Source organism: Anopheles arabiensis, chromosome X, assembly GCF_016920715.1.
Source record: "Anopheles arabiensis isolate DONGOLA chromosome X, AaraD3, whole genome shotgun sequence".
NCBI lineage: Eukaryota > Metazoa > Arthropoda > Insecta > Diptera > Culicidae > Anopheles > Anopheles arabiensis.
In genome coordinates this window covers 16,385,949-16,404,527 of record NC_053519.1, presented here as the reverse complement: position 1 = coordinate 16,404,527, position 18,579 = coordinate 16,385,949, and the positions used below count along the sequence as shown (strand labels likewise).

Sequence of the window (18,579 nt, the reverse complement as noted above, 5' to 3'; positions counted from 1 at the left end):
AAAAAATGAAAGCTCCACAGCTTCATTGGTTTGATCAATAGATGGCGTATTAAAACTGATTATTATATTGCTATCCTTTTCTTGCAATGTGTTTCATCTTATCATGACCTATATAGCCTTCTAACTTTCCGAGCAAAAATCTATATGAATAGTCCTGTGGTCAGATACGTGGGTATCAACACCAACGACCATTACTCAAATCTCACTTTCTTCAGTGCTGGGGGTTTCCGTTGGAGTTTAGTATTTAAACAAACGTATCGCCGTTCTAGTTCTAGCGATGCATAACTTCAATGTGAAACCATACCACAGTACAGAGGAAATGAGAAAGCTCTCCTTCAAGCGATGAAGCTCAACTGGTTGGGGTATCCCACCAACAGAGAGCGCCACCAGCTTTTTCGCTATTTTTAGAATGCATGAGTCGTTTGCCGTCTGCTAAACTGTTTAGAAGAAGTTTAGAAGTGGTCGTTTAGTGGATTTGTGGCACTTGGGAATGCTGTCAGCAGCTTGAATTTGGTTCACTTTTCACGAACGGTATTCTGCTAGGATAATAACCAGTTTGCTTAAATTTTACTGATATAACGTATGCATTGTCCATGGCAACAAATATCGTTTAATAGTGAAAAAAAAATATCTTAGAATCATATTCAAGGTAGAATCCTATTTCGCAGTATCAAATCAAATTTGGCAACAAACGTTCGCGCAACGCTTGCAGAGACCTGGAATCAAACCGGCCAGTTGAGAGGCACTGCCTATTTCGCCCCATCCGCTTATCCGGGCACCCGCGCACTTGACATTTGCGTGGCAGCTGGAACACAAACTGTGAATTCTTTCAGTCAGTCAGTCGGTCAATCGAAGCTGTCTCCGTTTGGTAGCGGAAAAAACAAGAAAATCCAAAGTAGGTAAAGTAACACAATTTTCCCAACCCCACTCCTCCCGCACCCACACCGTAACCCGTTTAGTGAAAACTTTGCTAACCCCGAAAGCGTGGGCCGCAAGTGCGTAATAGCATCGTCATTTCGGACCGAAAAAGGTGTTTCGTGAAGGCGTTCTTACCCCCCCCCCCTTCCTCTTCCCTCCCACGCTACCCCAACTAGCGCCCACTCACCGTTGGTGTTGCGAGTTTTCAGGAATGTAATTTTGGAGTTGGAGTTGGGAAGAAAGCGAAAAATGGGACCGTAAAGTGGCGCGCGTGTCAAGAAATTTGGTTCCGTGTGCGTATGTGTGGGTGTGTGTGTGTGTTTGTGTGGGTAGTTCGCGATTAACGAAAAAGAGCGCATAAATTGGTGCAGTAAGGGAAATGGGGGTGCCTAGTGTCATGGCGTCCTTTTTTTTCTTTCTTTTTTTTGCGTCCCCACTTCTGTCCATCTTTCTCCCACGGGTTTTTTTTGGTGTTGTTGCCGTACATATAAAAGACTTGTTGAACTAAGACCCCTTCGGGTCTCTATGATAACTCGTTCCGAGACCGGTTTGTTGCCAATTCGGGGGGCACGGAATGTCAAATTCGTGTCGCGGGAACAGTTTTTCCTTCGCATGGGAAACGAATCGAACTTGTTTCGTGTATAATGTGTTGTCCGCGAACCATGTTTGTAGCCGCATTTGCCAAACCAAAACGAAAGCCAAAATGGACACCCTTCCCCCCCTTAAAAGGTTAACTGTTCTATAAGGTCTAATACATGTGCACAGTTTTTTTTTTTCAATAAATAAAAACATCTGTGAACGTGTTTGCACACATCTTGCCGCAACACGTTCATTGACCCGAGCCAAAGATACCAACAGATTTGCCGACAAAAAGGGGTGAATGTTTCCAAAGAAGTCAGATTCACTTGAAGCTTGCCCTTTCGATTGAAAAGAAAGGTTTAACTAATAAAAATGCATCGTTGGGAGGAAATTATGTTTGTATAAGATGCAAATTACAGGGTTTTCGAGGATTATATAGACATGTTCAGCGAGTTGTAGATTCGTTCAGGCATATAATAGATTCTTTCAGCGAGATATAGAATTGTTCGGAAGTAGGCGTAGACATGTTCGGTTATACTGTAGAGCTGTCACTTTCGTACCCCTTGGACTGCGCTTGGATCATTCTCATCAGGAGGTAAACAAACAGTTTTCGAAAAAATAAGCTTTTTTCAACTAATTTATGTATTAAACAGCTTGGGAAATGATTATTAGCTACTTTTAGGACTTTTAAGAATGAAAAATTGAACCCTGCGGCACAGTGTGTAAACAAAACAAATGACAGCTCTACAGAATCGCTGAACATGTCTACGCCTACTTCCGAACAATTCTAAATCTCGCTGAAAGAGTCTATTATATGCCTGAACGAATCTAAAACTCGCTGAACATGTCTATATAATCCTCGAAAACCCTGTAAGACCAACAAGGAAGGTAGTTTAATTTTATTTTTGGAACAAATAATTATAAACGTTGCATAGATTCCTCTCGGAGAATTGTTTTAAGAAGCGATTATTGATTTATGCAAAACCGTTAGCTTTAAGTTTTATAATTGTGTTTTGTATTTGTTTAGGTTTGCAAAATAATATTAGATCATATTTGATGTGAAATGGTCAAGAGTTTTACGTTTCTTGCGATATCTTGAGTTAGACTGATTGCTACTTTAAAAAGAACAATTAAAAAGAATATAAGAAGATATGTAGAAGAATGTTTACTATTTCTCTGCTAATGTTTTCTGATACTTATCTCAAGTCAATACTTATTCGGCTGAAGTGTTTTTCTGTTACGATCGGATCATTTGAAATGGCACGAATTTGTCCATTCGTTCATTGCGCTGGGAAAACTGTGCTTTTGCATAATAGTTGAAGGTCGTAAATCGTTACTTTTTAAAAATAAAAAGAAAAAATCACTCTCGATCGCAGCCCCATACACTCTTGAATAGAAAGACTTAAACGATATAGAAACTCGAAACCTGACGTACAATAATGATAATGTAAATTAAAAAAAAATAAACACACACACACACACGCACACAACACTATTGGTATGAAAAAATTAAAAAAAATCGTAATTACCATGTTCTTCTCTTCTCTCTGTTTTCCTTTCAGTTGCCGTCAATACTGCTCTGTTCACACAGTTATCATCCTAAGTATGTTCGATTTGCAACATTTTATTTGATAAGTTGCATAATGCAACATTTTTATTTCCTATGTATATTTAGTTTTCAATTTTTGAGTATTTTTTCCTACGATCTGTCGTTTCGTGTGCTACAAACAATACAGACGCGTTTTTAACACGGCATTGCACGAACAATGCACGAACGCACGCTACCGCCATCTCTCTGTCAATAGCAACATTTCTAAAATGAATGTTGCAATCTTACAACGTTTTTTTAACGGGTTGTCTGTTCGTACGTATTTTGGGTTATTATTTTTTCGTCACAAAACAAACAAACATGCAACGTGCAAAACGGTGTGTAAGTAACTACGCCAACACGTTGCCGCTCTGTCAAACGGAAGGGGAAGTAATGGGAAAGGGAAATTAAATAAAATTGAAAGCAAAGGTTGGGAGATGGGTAGTTGAAAACCGGGATTTTCCTTATAATGCATTCAATTATTCATCCACGAATTGGGGAATTGGGATGTGTGAAAATCTGGGATCACTACGGGAGTTTTAGTGTCATTTGTAGTATTTAAAAAAGTGTTTTTGGGCCATAGGGAGCCCGCGCCGCCATCGTTTAGCAACACTCATACCCTCCTGTCAATCGCCCACAGTCCCGCCATTGGACGTTTGTGGTCATCAACCATCAGCCATAAGCCCCATCTCCTCACCACTCCAAGCAACCGACCTCCTCCAATGCCGCTCAATGTTTGACGGTAATGGCAAGGCACAATCGCAATCCGGTTCCGGAGATGTTTAGCTCGAGCGAGGACGACCTTGCAGCAGACAGTGAGCTAGAGCCAAACGGTGCAATGGAGGCGGTAGCACCCATCCTCAACTGTAAGTAGCACCCCTCCCCCCCCCCCCTCTCCCAGATCTGTACCATTTCCGCTAAACCTTCCCTGTGCGCTTCTGTTCCTGTTTTTTCTTAGGTCGCCTCTATCTGGCGATAATGGCGCGGGACGGCTGCCTGCGGCAGACGGAAAAATCGTTCTACTTCACCGCGGACGAGCAGCTGGTGTACGAAAACTTTTACCGCGACTTTGGGCCGCTGAATCTCGCGATGCTGTACCGGTACTGCGAGCGGCTCAACCAGGAGCTGCGCAAGGACGAGCTGGCGAACAAAAACCTCATCCACTACACGGCGAAGGACCCGAAGAAGATACTGAACGCCGCGTTCCTGATCGGGTGCTACAGCATCATCTACCTGCACGCGACGGTGCAGAGCGCGATGAAGGCGCTCGCGCCCGTGCTGAAGCACGCGGGCGGCACCAAGTACTGCGACGCGTCCCAGACCGAGCTGCGCTACCTGTCGCTCAAGGATTGCTTCGGCGGGGTGCTGAAAGCGCACCAACGCAACTTCTTCAACTTCCAGGACTTCGATCACGCCGCGTACGAGCACTACGAGCGGGTGGACAACGGCGACCTGAACTGGATCGTGCCGGGCAAGTTTCTCGCGTTCTGCGGCCCGCACTGCCAGACGCACGTCGCGAACGGGGTGGCCGTGCTCGGGCCGGACGCCTACCTGGAGTACTTCCGGCGCAACCACGTCACGACAGTGGTGCGCCTCAACATGCGCAAGTACGACGCGAAGGCGTTCACCGAGGCGGGCTTCCAGCATCACGATCTGATCTTCCCGGACGGCAGCAATCCGGACGACGACATACTGCAGCAGTTCCTGAAGATCTGCGAGTCAACCGGCGGTGCCGTGGCCGTCCACTGCAAAGGTAACTTTTGGCCAGGCAACAATAGAAAAAGCTTAACTTAACCTTAGATAAAGCTTGTCGAACAAAATGAGGTGCTTTGCAGCAAGCTCCTTGCTGTATCGATGGATGAGGGGTTTGTTGGCGATTGTGCGTCCAAGGTCACCTTTTGAAGCGACGGAATCGTTTTACCACCTGCAACCAGATGATGGCTTGATGATGGCTGAATGAGCTCTCGTTTGAGGTGATGTGGGATCATCATAGCCTGCGTCTTGTTGTTGTTCATGCGGATCCTCCATCGGGCAGCGTAATCCAGAATGATGTTCGGGGATGCTCTGTGCTTTGTTGTCGCCGCAGTGTCGTCTGCAAGCAGGAACAAATCGGTGTAGTGATGGGGAAAATGAAGCTCTCGTCTGATTCGGTTCCGTCTAGCTCCAAAGTTTTCTGGAATCGAATCTGGATAGTAGGTTCGGAATCAGTTTTGGGAACCAGAATCGGCGTCGGTATCGGAAATTGTTCCGGAACTGGTTCCGATATCGGTCCCGGAACTGGTTCCGGACCTGGTTGCGAAATTGAAATCTGCTCTGGAATTGGAATCGGCTTCGAAATCAGAGTCGGTTCCGGCACCTCCATACAAATAAGCCTTTGGGTTCAATGATGCTACGTATTGATAGCTGCAAAGTATTCCAATTTACTTGTTACCGATCCATTCCGTTTTTGGAGCAAATTGCGATTCCCAGTTCAAAGTCGATTCGGAAGCGATTCCAGCATCAAAGTCGGCTCCGGAATTGATTCTGAACACGGAATCGAATTCGTTTAGGTCCGATTCCGAACTCCCACCACTAAATCGGTACCATTTGGAAGAGTTAAGAACATAACCGAGTACAGTAGATAGAGGAGAGGTCTCAAAATGCTCCCCTGAGGAACACCCGCTGAAAGAGCTACCCGGAAGGTACGCTACTGTAGGTTGCTCCTTATCGTCCTCACTCTGTTTGGCCAATTCGGTTCATTTTCATGAACGTAAACGTACTAGTTCTTTCCTTCACATGAGCTGAACGTGAATCGCGATTCATCCGTTCATTGCAGTTGGTGAAAAATGGTTTAATTTCTCAAGAAGAATATAATTACTTTATTACATCTTGAACATTATTTGGTAGAGCAGGACGATCGTTATTTCGACGGGTAGGACATTCTTTTAGTAAACAACTCTGTGCATTACGATTTATAGAGAACCGATGAACCATTGTCGTTCGTTCTTTCGAATGAACTGAATGTATCGTACGGTTCTGGTTCTTGGGGCACATCTCTAGTTCTCACCAACTGTATTGTGATATGCGTGTGCTCTTGTGCTCCATCTCTAATGGACCCGTTTTTTTCTGTTTACAGCTGGACTGGGCCGTACCGGCACCCTGATCGGTGCGTACCTGATCAAGCACTACCGGTTTACCGCGGCGGAAGCGATCGCCTGGTTGCGCGTGTGCCGCCCTGGCTCGGTAATCGGCCAGCAGCAGCTGTGGCTGAAGACGAAGCAGACGGAGCTGCTGAACGCGGGCAACCAGTTCCGCCAGTACTACCCGCACCACACGCCGGAGCGGCACACGTACGGCATCTACAGCCTGCAGCAGGGCTGGAGTGGGACAAACAGCACCACCATCACTAACAGCAGCACCACCAACGCTACTGCTGCGCAGGTGGAAGATGATGACGAGGAGGAGGAAGAGGAGGAAGAGGAAGAGGAAGAAGGAAGTGGACGAGTAGGGGAAGTGCAGGAGGATGAGGAGGAGGATGAAGATGAAGAGGAAGAGGAGGAGGAGCAGGAGGTGGAGGCGGTGTTGCTGCACGAGCACGTGCGGGGCATATCACAGCAGGTAGACACGATGCGGCTCAGCGATGAGAGCGAGCGGCAGATCGAACGCATGGAAGCGGCAGCTGCTAACCAGTACAACAATAATACCCTTCACTTCAAGACTGCCCGGGCGAAGAAGGTGACCGCCACCAAGCTGCTGTCCTCCGCGTACCTGTTGGCGAACCGGGCGCACGGGGGGAGTCGCACCGGCGCGCTGCACGCGGCGACCGGCCGGCAGGCGACGGCGGTCGCGCACGGTCACCGGACGACGGACGCGATCGTACCCCCGCTAGCCGTCAGTGCCGCCCCGCCCCACCTGCAGCACCGTGCTGGCTCGCAAAAGTAAGTGGCTCGTCCGTGAGTTACGTCACGCATCAAAATTGATAAGAAACAGTTTTTTTTTAACGAGCTTAGGATTGTTTTTTGCTCACACCGGTTTTACTAATATCATTTTTTTTCACCTCACCTCTCCCGCATCAGGGCACACGGTGGACGCACCAAGTTAACAAACACCGGCCGGCAAACGGTGCACGGTCGGCAGACGGAAGTGATCGTGGTGACATCGCTCACCGGTACACAGGCGGCTCACCATCAGCGCACGGCATCGCAAGAGTAAGTGGCTCTCTCTCTTTCCTCCCCCCCCCCCTCCCCTAACACGCTCTAATCGAAACTTTTTGTTTCCTCCGTTTCGCGCAGCGCGTCGCAAGGTGACCAGCTGAACTCGATCAAAGCGGCGCGACGGCGCCGCGTGCCAACGGCCGCTGGCTTCCTGCAGCAAAGGTATGAGGCGGTGTAACCCGCGCTGCTTCTCCCATCACTCCTCTTCTTCGTACGCAAAATCGTTGTAGGCGCGCCCAACCACCACCCCCTAACGCATCACGCCTTATAGTAAGGCGCTTTAACGCCAACTAACATTCAACGCTTTTTGTTTGTTTGTTTTATTTTTATTTTATTTTTTAGCACCGTCCTCGTGCTGTGTTTTCGTTCGTATCCTTTTCATTTACATTTTTAATTTCACATTTAACGTGTTCTTCATTTGCTTAACACATTTTTATTTGGTTTCTCTTTCCCCCTTTTTAGCACGCTTCCTTTTTGCACCGTACGACTTGCTAGTGTTCTCGGGGGTGGTCATGTACCGGGTTGGCTTTTGGTTGTTTGTGCGACTCTTTAGTGATTTAGGCTTGGTGTAAAATTGTGAGCATTCTTCATCGCATCTTCCCTTTTACCTTTGCTTGCTGTAAATGGCGTGCGCTTTCTTTCTCTTTCTCTCTCTATCTCTCTCTCTCTCTCTCATACTAACAACCATCCCTTGTACTTCCCTAAAACGCTCCATTTTTGCGCGTAAGGAGTGGAAGCATTAAAGTGGCGCAGCAGCAGCAACAGCAGCAGCAGCAGCACCACCACCATCACCATCACCACCAATCGCCGCTAGTGCGGCAGGCGGAAGGGAATGCAGCGGGTCGGCCGGACAGCAACCGAGCCAGAACCGGTGGAACCGGTAGTGCCAGCAGTGCCATTGCCTCCCACAGCCTCAACGGGAACGTTGAAGGTAGCGCCGCGGCGGCAACCGCACGGCAAGGGACGGACAGTCGGGCACCGCCGCACCACCGCCCGTCCAAAGCAGTCCGGCCACCGTACGTATTGCTGTGCCTTACCACACACACTCCCATTCCCGTTTTGTTGTGCGCTTGCATTTTTCGCATGCTTTATCGGCACCCTCCATCACACGGCTTTCCGATCTCCCAGAGGTTAGAGATGTGCGAGAAACCCAAGGGTAATGAGTGAGCGATGAGTGGGTTGGAGTTCAATTGGATCTATTCACGGTTTACACATCTTTTTCTTTTTTTTTTTTTGAATATATTGTTGGTATCAGTGCTGCAAAATGTCATTAGCATCACGAGATTCCGAGTGCATAATCATGACTTTTTCTGACTGTGAACAGTGCTGCTGAATTCCACTATTTAAGTCACCAACACTCATGAATGAAACGAAGCTCAAGCCAGCTCACGTATACAACTGAGATGATGGGAGGTAAGACTCAAACAGTTGAGCCACCAATCACATGCTTGGTGACATTTTGTTTAGCACCCAACTCTTGATCACTCACTTGGTCACTTGGAATGTACTTGGGGTGTAGGCTCAAGCAACAAAATGAGCATGCTTTTTCGCTATCTCTGTTTTGATTATCTGTCGGGTCTAACAGAGCGAGAAAACATGGTTATGTTTCTTAGAACCACTCGCACGCACCGCATATCTCCCATGATCATCGTGATGATCACCGACAGAAAATGTCGCGACCAGGACCAGGACCAGGAGTTGCTTGCACAAAATGTCATCAAGCATGTGATGGTCACACCAACTAGTTGAGTCTCACCTCTGATCATCACAGTATAGCTTGTTTCGGAATTTGTCCTGACTATGTCACTGTGATGTGTCTCATAGTACAGTCGTCAACTCGTACGACTTAACAACATGCCCATCATGGGTTCAATCCCCAGAGAGAGAGAGAGCGAGAGAGAGAGAGAGGGAGAGAGAGAGAGAGAGAGAGAGAGAGAGAGAGAGAGAGAGAGAGAAAGCGAAACTGTAATTAAAGAGTGGACAAGTTTGTTTAACTTTTCGCAGTTTCGCATGATGCGTTACGTAGCGTTGGCGTTACGAAGCATAACGTGCCAGCGATTCAAACGCAAATGTGGCAAACGAACTCGTGGACTCTTTTGCGTCTATGATGATCGGGTGAGAAGAGAAGCCAGGTGAATGTGTTGTGTTGGAGTATCAAAGTGTGAGTGTGTCGTGTTGTAAAGTGTTTTGTAAATATGTGTCGTCCGAAAGAATGTTTTGCCGTGGGGTGTATCATTTCATCATTAACCATCAACCATGCTTCTGTTAACCCATGAAGGGACGTAGTTGACAATAGTGTCGTGTAGATAAACCATAACTTCATAGCTCCAGCGCACTACTGCGCCTTAACAGCACTAACTGCGTGGTTAACTAACGTAACACAGAAACAATTGCACGTGTTGGCTTCCCGTTTTTTTTTCTTTTCTGCGGACTCTCGCACCCTTTACCATCCGGCCAATAATCCGTGTGTATGTGTTTACCGGCCCCTTTCTTTCGCTTCTAGGGGTTCGTGCAGTGGCACTGCCCATCCACCTGCCAGCGACGGCAGTAAAACACGCACCGCAAACGCAGCGACCACCATCATCGCCGGCAGGGCAGGCAGTGATACCGGCAAGCGGTCGCGGATGAGCCATTAAATGGTCCACTCTAGCGGAAGCCCCACTCCCAGCAACCACCCACGACGGACGACGAGACAAACTACGAGGACGGCGTGCGGTGTATCATCCATCACCAACACCACCACCACCAAACCCAGCAGCAGCAGACAGATTTTCACAGACCCCCTCGTTGCGCGGCGCAGCAAGCGGATGCACAACCATCACTAATATAGCATTGTTCGAATAGTATTCGCATTTGTCCCGCGGGAAGCGATTCGAGCGGCAACAACATCAACAACATCCTAAAACATCCCGCCGTTCCATACGGCGCGATCAAACGATTGACGGCGCCAAACCGCCCGGTGTATGGCGGTGTGGTCAAACAGGACAGCAAGATCGTCCACGGGATTTGTATGTATGGTTTTCCAGTTTGCCTTTGTGAAAGCGGGCACAAAATCTTCAGTTCTAGTTGCTGAGTTAAAATATTTATTTATTTTTTCTTCTTAATATACGCGTTTGTACTTGTTTGTAACAATGTTTTTCCGTTTTTACAGTAGTTTTATAAAGTGGTTGAATTTTGCATTTCTTAGTTTCATGTTTGATGTTACTGGTTGCTGTATTTGTTTGATGTTTTGTGACCATTATGTGTCATATTTTAATCTCTTGCTCTTTGTTATTGTTTTATAAACTATAAGCTTCTTTTGAAATCATACACACCTCAAGTAGTCCACGAAGAACTGAGAAGCATTTTATTGTGCTAAACGTCTAGCCAAACAGTATTAGCAAAGATATTTAAAAAAATCAACGATTGAAATTGAAGGCCCAACAGTAGTAACAAAATCAAAACATAAGCATTTAGGAACAGGAACGCAATGTATGGTGAAAATTCATCGCCTTACTACTGATATAGTCGTTAAATGCATTTAAAACAGTGCATTTGGTAAAGTATATCCGTTCGCGGTTAACTGTAGGGTTCTGTGCAATCGTGAGCAAGATACAACGCAGCAGCAACCAGAGCCTGAAGATGGACATACAGGACAAACAGAACAGCTTTCACTGCAAATACCACGGCCCACAACAGTATAAGCCGCAAATACAAAAATGATAGCAAAACAAATTCTCCCCCCCCCTCCCCCCAACTCGCAGAAAAATTAACAGTATTAAAATGAAAGCAACGGGGGAGAGACATGAACACATGCTAATTAACAGCAGCTAACATCACTCTAAAGGAAAATAAAAGCCAAGATAAGTTAAGCCACTTAGCAGAATGAAAAAGAGAGAAAGAGCTAGATAGAGTGTAACAAAACCTTATAAAGAGACTCACCTTATAAAGCACCAGGACATTGACAAACAATTTAGCTAACAAAGTAAGGAAACAAGTAGAGAAACAGCAGAATTCAGGAGGCCATAGCATTTATTCGAGATAGAGGGATACGGAGAAAAATAGAGATAAAGATATGCAGAAAGAGAAAAAAGAGAGAGATAGATAGAGAGATAGAGAGAGAGAGAGACAGAGAGAGAGAGAGACAGAGAGAGAGAGAGAGAGAGAGAGAGAGAGAGAGAGAGAGAGAGAGAGAGAGAGAGAGTCAATCCTGTGATATTGTTGCTACTTGTTTTGTTTGTCTCCCAAAACAGCTAGGAGGAAACGTGCGGCAAGAAAGAACCGCAAAAATCGCATCTTACAGGGGTGTTTGTTTGCTCCCCTTTCTGACACTTGTGGCACACATTCTGAACTTCTTCCGCCTTAAACAAGAAGAAGAAGAAGAAGAAGAAGAAGAACTTCTTCCGACATTACGCCACACTAATGATGTGTGAAATCTCAAATCACGACGCAAATGTATCACTTTCACAGAAAGTTCGTCACAAGTGTTTGAACTGCAAAAAAAAACAACAACAACAACAACACTTTAAAAACATGCAGGCTCCTACACAGAGGCAACAGATGGTTTATCCTTTTTCTTCTGTTCTTTGTTTGTTTTTGTTCAACGCGTTTTACGGGGGCAGGAGGGTGCGTTTCCTCACTGCTGAGAGCGCACGGAGCAACACGCAAATGTATGTGCAACATTAACATTTTTAATCTAGGCTAGCGGTGTACTTAGGGGGTTAGGGCGGTGCAATGATGGCCGAGGTTGGGAGGCGGGAATGTCGGCCCCTGTTCTCGCACACCCCAACTCGCCCCTTTCCATTGCGTTATAATAGTAAGCTACTCTCTTTAAATGTACTACCACAGAAGGCAAGACTAAATTTAAGTTTAAGGTGTGTCTGTTTTTTTTTTAATTTGGTTTAATATGCCCCTCTATCCCTTATTAATAAAAGGTTAACGTCCCCCATTTTATGTGCATTAGTAACAGCTATTTATGATTTGTTTTTATTTTGCTGTGCGTATGTGTGTACCACCGTGGACGAAAAATACCACCCAGAGATAATAGAAAAAAAACACAAAACCGCACAACACGCGTCACGTGTGTTGGGCTAGCAGTGGTTTCTATTGTGGTATCATGTTTGTAAATGTTCTACAGTAAATATGTCTTTTTTCTCTCACACACATGCTGCGGCACAACTTACAGCGACTCGAAACGATGGAAGGAACGCTGAATGTATCATTTGAGGCACCCAAGGAATTATTGTTCCAGGCAAAATTCAATTTGATGTGTTTGCTCGGGTAAGTGGCTGCTCCAAGCCGTCCCCTTCAGACCGCACACTAATTTCCAATATTTATATTCCGCTTTCCACAGCAACAGCCAGATAGCATTTCTTCGCCTGTGCAATGTTGATGTTGAAACGTTGATTACGAACTGCTTTTCCTGCAACGGTTTTGTCCCTATTACAAAGCATATGTTTGTGCCGGTGGAGGTGTATGAGCGGACACCGGGGGCCGAGCTGATGTTAGTGCTAACGGGAGACATTAAAACTTTCATCGGGTAAGTGTGTCGGTCGGCATCAATTCTTCAGAGAAAGGGAGACAACTTCTTGCCAATGTAGCAGTAGTGCATAATTGTGCAAAAACTTCCAAATCCAATTGAGCTCTTAGGTTTATGCCAAAACGGGATTTGATTCAAATTACGGACAGCTTCAAGCTCTGGACATTCAGTTAGTTTTTATTGAATTTCTTCTTAGCTAGCTCCTGGCCAAGCTGATTTTTGTTTGTTTGAGGTGTTTGAGCCTAGTAGGCCCTGAAATCCTAGGATATCCTAGTAGGTAGTGATATCACAAAAAAATCTGGGAAACGCCCAATAAATCGTGGGAACTCGGCAACATGATATGGGACCAATAAATCGTGGGAAACCCTGTATCATGTTATGCTCTGATTTTCATTAAAAAAACACTTATTTCATTCTGTTCAGAATTCATAGGTTTGATTTCTGAACAGTCGATGAAAATTGTAATTAGTTGCGTAAAAATATTGTTTTAGACAGTGATAACAATAAAACAAAGTTTTTTGAAGATCGATGGTGACCAATGCCTTACGGAGAAGATTGTCAATTTGCGTAGCAGTACTTCGGTTCTATGCATCTACGAGTACAACGGACCAAACCAGCACCTAAACTCGGTCGTCCTGTCAGTCCAACGGGATACAGACACTCAGAAAAAAAAGAAAAGAAGTTAAAAACTAAAAAAAAACTGTTTTATGTGTGTATTGGGGTGTGAATTTGAAGATTATTGAGGGAATTTTGAGGCTATCCGCAATTCGAGTGAAAATTAGAATTTTGTCCGTAACATGAGCCCGAAACACTGTCCGTTATATGAACCAATGTATCGTTACACTTTCATAAGTTTTTGCGATGTTTTGATTGTAAAATAATTGAAATTATTCACTTTTTGCAGAATGTTTGCTTCAGTTTGTAGTGAGTTTGAGAGGGCCATTTAAATGTTATTTTTGGCTAATATTGTTGCTTTAATATTTAAAGAAGTTTTGGTCCTCTTGGGCCTCTTTCGCCTCTGTTAGGTAGTTTAGGTAACTTAAACCTTTCTACCACAGGTGCGTCAGACTATACTGGTCAGATAAATCTGCCCTGTGGTGAGTTGTGCGGTAACTCGGCCCTTTTTATCATGTTGTGCCAAATAGTCGAATCTATAACTTGATTATCTTATACTTTTGTTTCTTATAATTGTAAAGTTAGGTTGTAGAATTGATTTTTTAAAAAGGTTTTTATTGTTTTTAGTTTTTTATTGTTTGCGGTTCTCGGATAGAATTTCATCAATAGTTATGTTCAGATTGCATCATAATTAAATTTCTTAAGCTAGATTTTCGTCTTTGAAAGCCAAACATTAGAATTATGATTTAAATAATAAAAATAATAGTTAATTAATTTTAATCTTTACAAGTTCGTCGCTGGGCGCATTATAGGCTCTCGAACCGTAGTTTGGAGATCAATGCTATGGAGAGAAAAAAAAACGTATACCGCAGTAGCCCAGCGTATGAAATTCCATATGCTTAACAGTAAAGTCCCATTTTTGAAGCGGTTCTCTACTATTTTCTTCCGATTTTGTGCTAGATATCTTTCGTTTTACATTTGCTTTGTAACGTTTTGTTACAAATTTGAGGAATAATGAGTCCTTTAACGTGAACGAAAACATTAGGAACTTTGATAGCAACTTTTCTCGCTCCATTTACCTCGAGCTTTGCGCGCTTCAAACACGAACGCAAACAACTGCACAGACGGCAGACGAAGTGGCTGTGGCACAAAAAACACGCTCTTCAATCATCAGCAATTAACATTAACAAAACATTAATATTTCCTTTCCGTTTTTTGTGATGCGTAGCTTTGACCAGACCAACTTAGCCCAGAAACGGGTGGCCGATATTTTGGAATATGGGGTAAGGATTAGTGTCGCGTGCCCAGCACAGCAACCCGGCGGTAACCTGGTGATTTTTTAAATTTCATATAACAATCTTGTTTTTTTTTAATGCTACAGTTGCATACGGTGTCCGATAAAACTTTTAAGCACGCATGTCAGTCGTTCATCGGGGAATGGTGAGTAGATACTACAGGGAGCAGCAGCCTCTCAAGCATTCATTTATCCTTTATCAAGCTATATTAACACACTTCTTTTCTGCCACCACTAACAGCAAGAAGCAAACCATTCTCGCGTCCCTAAAGACGGTGTTGCTCCCAGACATGTCCCTGTCGGCAAGCTTGGCTATTGATCTGGGCAGCCTAGCCACGTAAGTTTGGTGGTCCTATCCCACGCCACACCACGCGTGATATGTCGCTTTGATATGCTTGTTTGTTCACTCTCTCTCTCTCTAAACCAGGCTGTTTCCGCTGTCTTTATTGAAGCAGGCCCAATCGCAAGGGGCATCGGAACCGACGCACGATACGCGTGCCCAGCTGATTAAGAAGCTTCATTCGGACTGCGAAATGGTGCTGTCGCTCAAGCTGGGCGACGTGAGCGTACCGGCAACAGCCGATTCAGTGATGGAAGGGATGGCGCACATGCAACTGTGAGGCTGTCGGTGACCGCGTGAACACAGTAGGGCAGGAATAAGCATGCCTACTCTCTACATTTAGACATTAGTGACTGAGTGATTGATCGCTGGGGGTCGCTGCGTAACAATTTCATGCGTTTCATTTCAGCCAGCGGAGGGGTGGTGGTGTGTGTACGTGTTAACACTTGCGAATAAAATGAGCTGCTCTAGTAAAAAGCCGCCGGACGTGTGGCATATGTGGTGGGCCGGGGGGAAAGCATGGCTATTTGTAGTCGTTGGTTGCCGCCAAATGTCGTTGCCTCGTTGATCATTTACAGTGTAAGTCTCAATGTTTTACTCAAAAGCATACTAGAGTCAACACATTGTCGAGTTACAGTGAAACAATAGGTACGTTAGAACCGGGGGAAAAACATCACTGTTTGCATTTTATCGGATGTGCTATCAAGATTTTGTTTTTGTTTTGGGGATTTCAAATCGTTGCGATTCCAAATGCCATAAAACTTTTTATTACAGCACGTTCGATAAAATCGCAACCCTATGGGAGCACTATGGGCATCCACCGGCCTAAGAGCTCAACATTTAGCGGCCCCGACTGCAGCTAGTCCGTTAAGGAATTTCCTTCGTGTGTGATATAGAAGAAACCAAAAACAAAAAGAAGCTTGGATTAGTACTTGGACATGATTTAGGATATCATCACAGTCCTTAAGGCAGCAGATCGCCCAACTAATCGAACAACCTAACCAGGTGTGTTAGCTTGGTAGTTGTTGCGTAGTCGCAACCGTGACGCTCTGGGGGCAAATTGCCTCCGAGCTCTGGCGTTCCGTACATTTCCCTGTTGTAAGATAAAACCAAACCAGAGATGGAAGGATACGGTCGTGCCGCAGCACTACCGAAACGCATTTATTGGCCTTGAAGACAGAGTGAACACGCTTTGCTGTAATATATTAGAAGCGACTGTGCGATCGCTGTAAGAGGTAGCGTTTGTATAATAAGAGTTAGCGCGCGCTTGAGCTGACATGTCCGAGAAGAGTGTGTGTGTATGTGTGTGTGTGTGTGAGAGAGAGATAGAAAGAATGAGTGCGCCACATCGTAAGATATTCCAAATGATTGATAAGACAGCTGAGAGTACCTATAGGTTTTAAGTACATACAGAGATACATTTATAAAGACCGCCCGAGCTCCGATGGTGCAGCAGTGGTCGTCAACATATAGGAAGAGGAGGTCGTAGGCACACCATTATCAAGTGAAGAAAACCAGCATGGCACCAGAGTATGGAACGGAAGCTTTAACCAGCACACCCGTCTCTCCCTTCATGTTAGGATTACTGCCCGTCTCTTTGCCCATTGAGCTTTGTTGAACTCTCTCCATTGGTTGCTTCGTTCGTTGCGAAGTAGGTATGCAAAACGGGTAAAAGGCAATGTTGCTGTTATAACCAAAAACAAAAAAAAATGTGTTTCATTTCCCATCCTCCCTCTTTCCTTGTGTTTGCCCATGAGTAACGGCTTACCTTATACATACTTGAACGAAGTGCAATAACGGGACAGAGAGCTAGTGCAATAAAGGAGTGTGAATTTGTCGTGCCATCCGGTTAAAATCGCACGTTAAAAGGTTTAGTGTACGAAGGGTCAGGACTTACAGGACTAAGCCTGCAAATAATCCGCCGGAAAACGCGGACTAGGAAGTTGTGTAACATAGCAAGTACAGAAGGAACAAAATAAACCAACAGTATGTTGTTTCGTAAACTTAGTGTGTCGTTTGCTGCTATTTATTATTTATTTTTTGTTGTCGTTGTGTTTTTGTTGTGGTTGTGGCGCTTAGTAATTGGGTAAGATATAACAGCTGATACTGCTGTATAACAGAGGCTACTATTAAATCATCGAGATAGGTTTATGCGTTGTATGGATTAATTTAGTTCGGAATTTCCTACACTGGAATGTCTATTGTCTCAATGGTGGATGAGATTATACTGTTCAATGGTCTTCAGCCACGCCCGTCGTTGGTAGTGGTAAGCGTTCGTAAGCGTGCGGAGTCAACTGTACTACAATATATTAACGACCTTCACTAACCCTAACCTTAGTGCACAAAAGACAGAGAGAGCGAGCGTGACAGGTTTGTCAATTCTTTTCTCTCTCTCTCTCTCTCTCTCTCTGTCTCTCTCTGGTTTTACTTGATACTAGTTAGTGTTACTGTCTCGAATCTTGCTAGTCGGTAGTGGTAGTTGAGTCCAACTCCAACGCACAGGGTCTCAGAAGCACTAGGGAATAACGCGCAATGCGCAACTTAACGTTACTACTAATGGGTTTACTTTAGTAAAGGGATCTTAATGTGACCATACTGTTTTGGGGTGCTGTGATAGTGAGAGTGCTGCATGATTATTATAATTAGTATTTGTTCGTCGGCTTTAGCAGTAGTGTAGTCCCGTTTGTCCAGCGATGGACTGCGTTGGGGTGTGGGAAGCAGGGGAGGAGGGGGGGGATTCCATCTTTACAGCTCCATGCCCTTCTCGGCGTCGGCCTGCATTCTCTCCCGCAGCTGGCTCACGCTGTCCTCGATTCGAACGATCAGTCGAATTTTCTGTTTGCGGAAAACACAAAAACAAATAAATGAGAGCTTTTTCCTCGCGTTGCAGACCGCGCGTGTACTCCGGCGTGGACACTCACGTTAGCGCGATCGCCGGGGGTGTTTCTCCACAGCCAGATCATGTAGCCCGGGATGCACAGCATGGACGACAGGGCGGTGAACCAGCCGAACGCGTGGGCCCACAGCGGGTACGAGTAGCCGAGGTACTTGATCGGTGTCCACTGCACGATGTTGAAGATGAATACGCCCTGTCGAGATGGAAAAAAGGAACAAGTGATTACGGTGAACTCTGGTAAAACAAAAAAGTTTGCTTTCGCAGTTTACATGCCCCCCCCCTCCCCCCGGGGAAACCATCTTCAAAGAAACACGAGCACACAAACAGACACACAGACGCAATCACACACACAGACACAGAAAGGAACTGCTGGAGATGAAAGACTTCCAACTGGGGGGGATGATTTCAATCACCAAATTCTTCCTGTGCGTCCTCGGGTTCTGCAAAGAAGAAAACTTGCCGAAAACATTATTTAAATCCAATCGGGTTCGTCGCTTATCTGATGGTTAGATGGTGGTAGTGTTATTAATTCTACAAACAGGTGTTAGATCCGCTAACACTACATGGAGGGTTTTATTAGTCACATCAATCATTAACAGCAGAGCATGGAAATGGCTTTGCGTTGACATTAGTAGTGT

At 45.1% G+C, this 18,579-nt stretch overlaps 3 protein-coding genes across 11 annotated transcripts; 2 read left to right on the top strand and 1 right to left on the bottom strand.

Moving 5' to 3' along the window:
* Positions 1–798: 798 nt before the first annotated feature.
* Positions 799–12,229, top strand: LOC120906861 (dual specificity protein phosphatase CDC14C). Of its 9 annotated transcripts, none has more exons than XM_040318979.1 (10): positions 799–895; positions 3,060–3,100; positions 3,726–3,951; positions 4,044–4,838; positions 6,201–6,682; positions 6,782–7,002; positions 7,141–7,272; positions 7,357–7,440; positions 8,007–8,294; positions 9,782–12,229. In XM_040318979.1, exons 3-10 carry the CDS (start codon positions 3,831–3,833, stop codon positions 9,912–9,914), a joined length of 2,256 nt encoding a protein of 751 aa, XP_040174913.1. In that variant the 5' UTR covers positions 799–895; positions 3,060–3,100; positions 3,726–3,830; the 3' UTR covers positions 9,915–12,229. The 9 variants fall into 9 exon arrangements, with proteins under 9 accessions (XP_040174913.1, XP_040174916.1, XP_040174918.1 ...); XM_040318982.1 differs by lacking the exon at positions 8,007–8,294 and adding exons at positions 7,621–7,643; positions 7,741–7,854 and having other exon boundaries at positions 6,201–7,002; positions 9,782–9,891; XM_040318984.1 differs by lacking the exon at positions 9,782–12,229 and adding exons at positions 7,621–7,643; positions 7,741–7,854 and having other exon boundaries at positions 6,201–7,002; positions 8,007–8,107.
* Positions 10,175–17,052, top strand: LOC120906863. Its single transcript, XM_040318987.1, has 7 exons — positions 10,175–10,286; positions 12,443–12,537; positions 12,611–12,796; positions 14,640–14,694; positions 14,793–14,851; positions 14,947–15,042; positions 15,133–17,052. The coding sequence occupies exons 1-7, from the start codon at positions 10,242–10,244 to the stop codon at positions 15,323–15,325; spliced, it is 729 nt and encodes a 242-aa protein (XP_040174921.1). The 5' UTR covers positions 10,175–10,241; the 3' UTR covers positions 15,326–17,052.
* On the bottom strand, positions 17,040–18,200 carry LOC120906864 (sodium- and chloride-dependent GABA transporter 1-like; the record flags this gene model as incomplete). The annotated part of the gene is made up of 2 exons (XM_040318988.1): positions 17,040–17,880; positions 17,967–18,200. Coding segments are annotated over 2 exons (324 nt in total), but the record flags the coding sequence as incomplete, so codon positions are not given.
* Positions 18,201–18,579: the final 379 nt, after the last annotated feature.

What these genes read in the sequence shown, in the direction of transcription:
- LOC120906861 (XM_040318977.1), top strand. Translation starts at nt 3,831, where the DNA reads ATGGCAAGGCACAATCGCAATCCGGTTCCGGAGATGTTTAGCTCGAGC. An exon ending in CGTGGCCGTCCACTGCAAAG is followed by an intron (nt 4,839 to 6,200) that starts GTAACTTTTGGC and finishes TTCTGTTTACAG; the next exon opens with CTGGACTGGGCCGTACCGGC. An exon ending in TCCAAAGCAGTCCGGCCACC is followed by an intron (nt 8,295 to 9,781) that starts GTACGTATTGCT and finishes TTTCGCTTCTAG; the next exon opens with GGGTTCGTGCAGTGGCACTG.
- LOC120906863 (XM_040318987.1), top strand. Translation starts at nt 10,242, where the DNA reads ATGGCGGTGTGGTCAAACAGGACAGCAAGATCGTCCACGGGATTT. An exon ending in CAAGATCGTCCACGGGATTT is followed by an intron (nt 10,287 to 12,442) that starts GTATGTATGGTT and finishes CACAACTTACAG; the next exon opens with CGACTCGAAACGATGGAAGG. An exon ending in CAGTCGTTCATCGGGGAATG is followed by an intron (nt 14,852 to 14,946) that starts GTGAGTAGATAC and finishes CACCACTAACAG; the next exon opens with CAAGAAGCAAACCATTCTCG.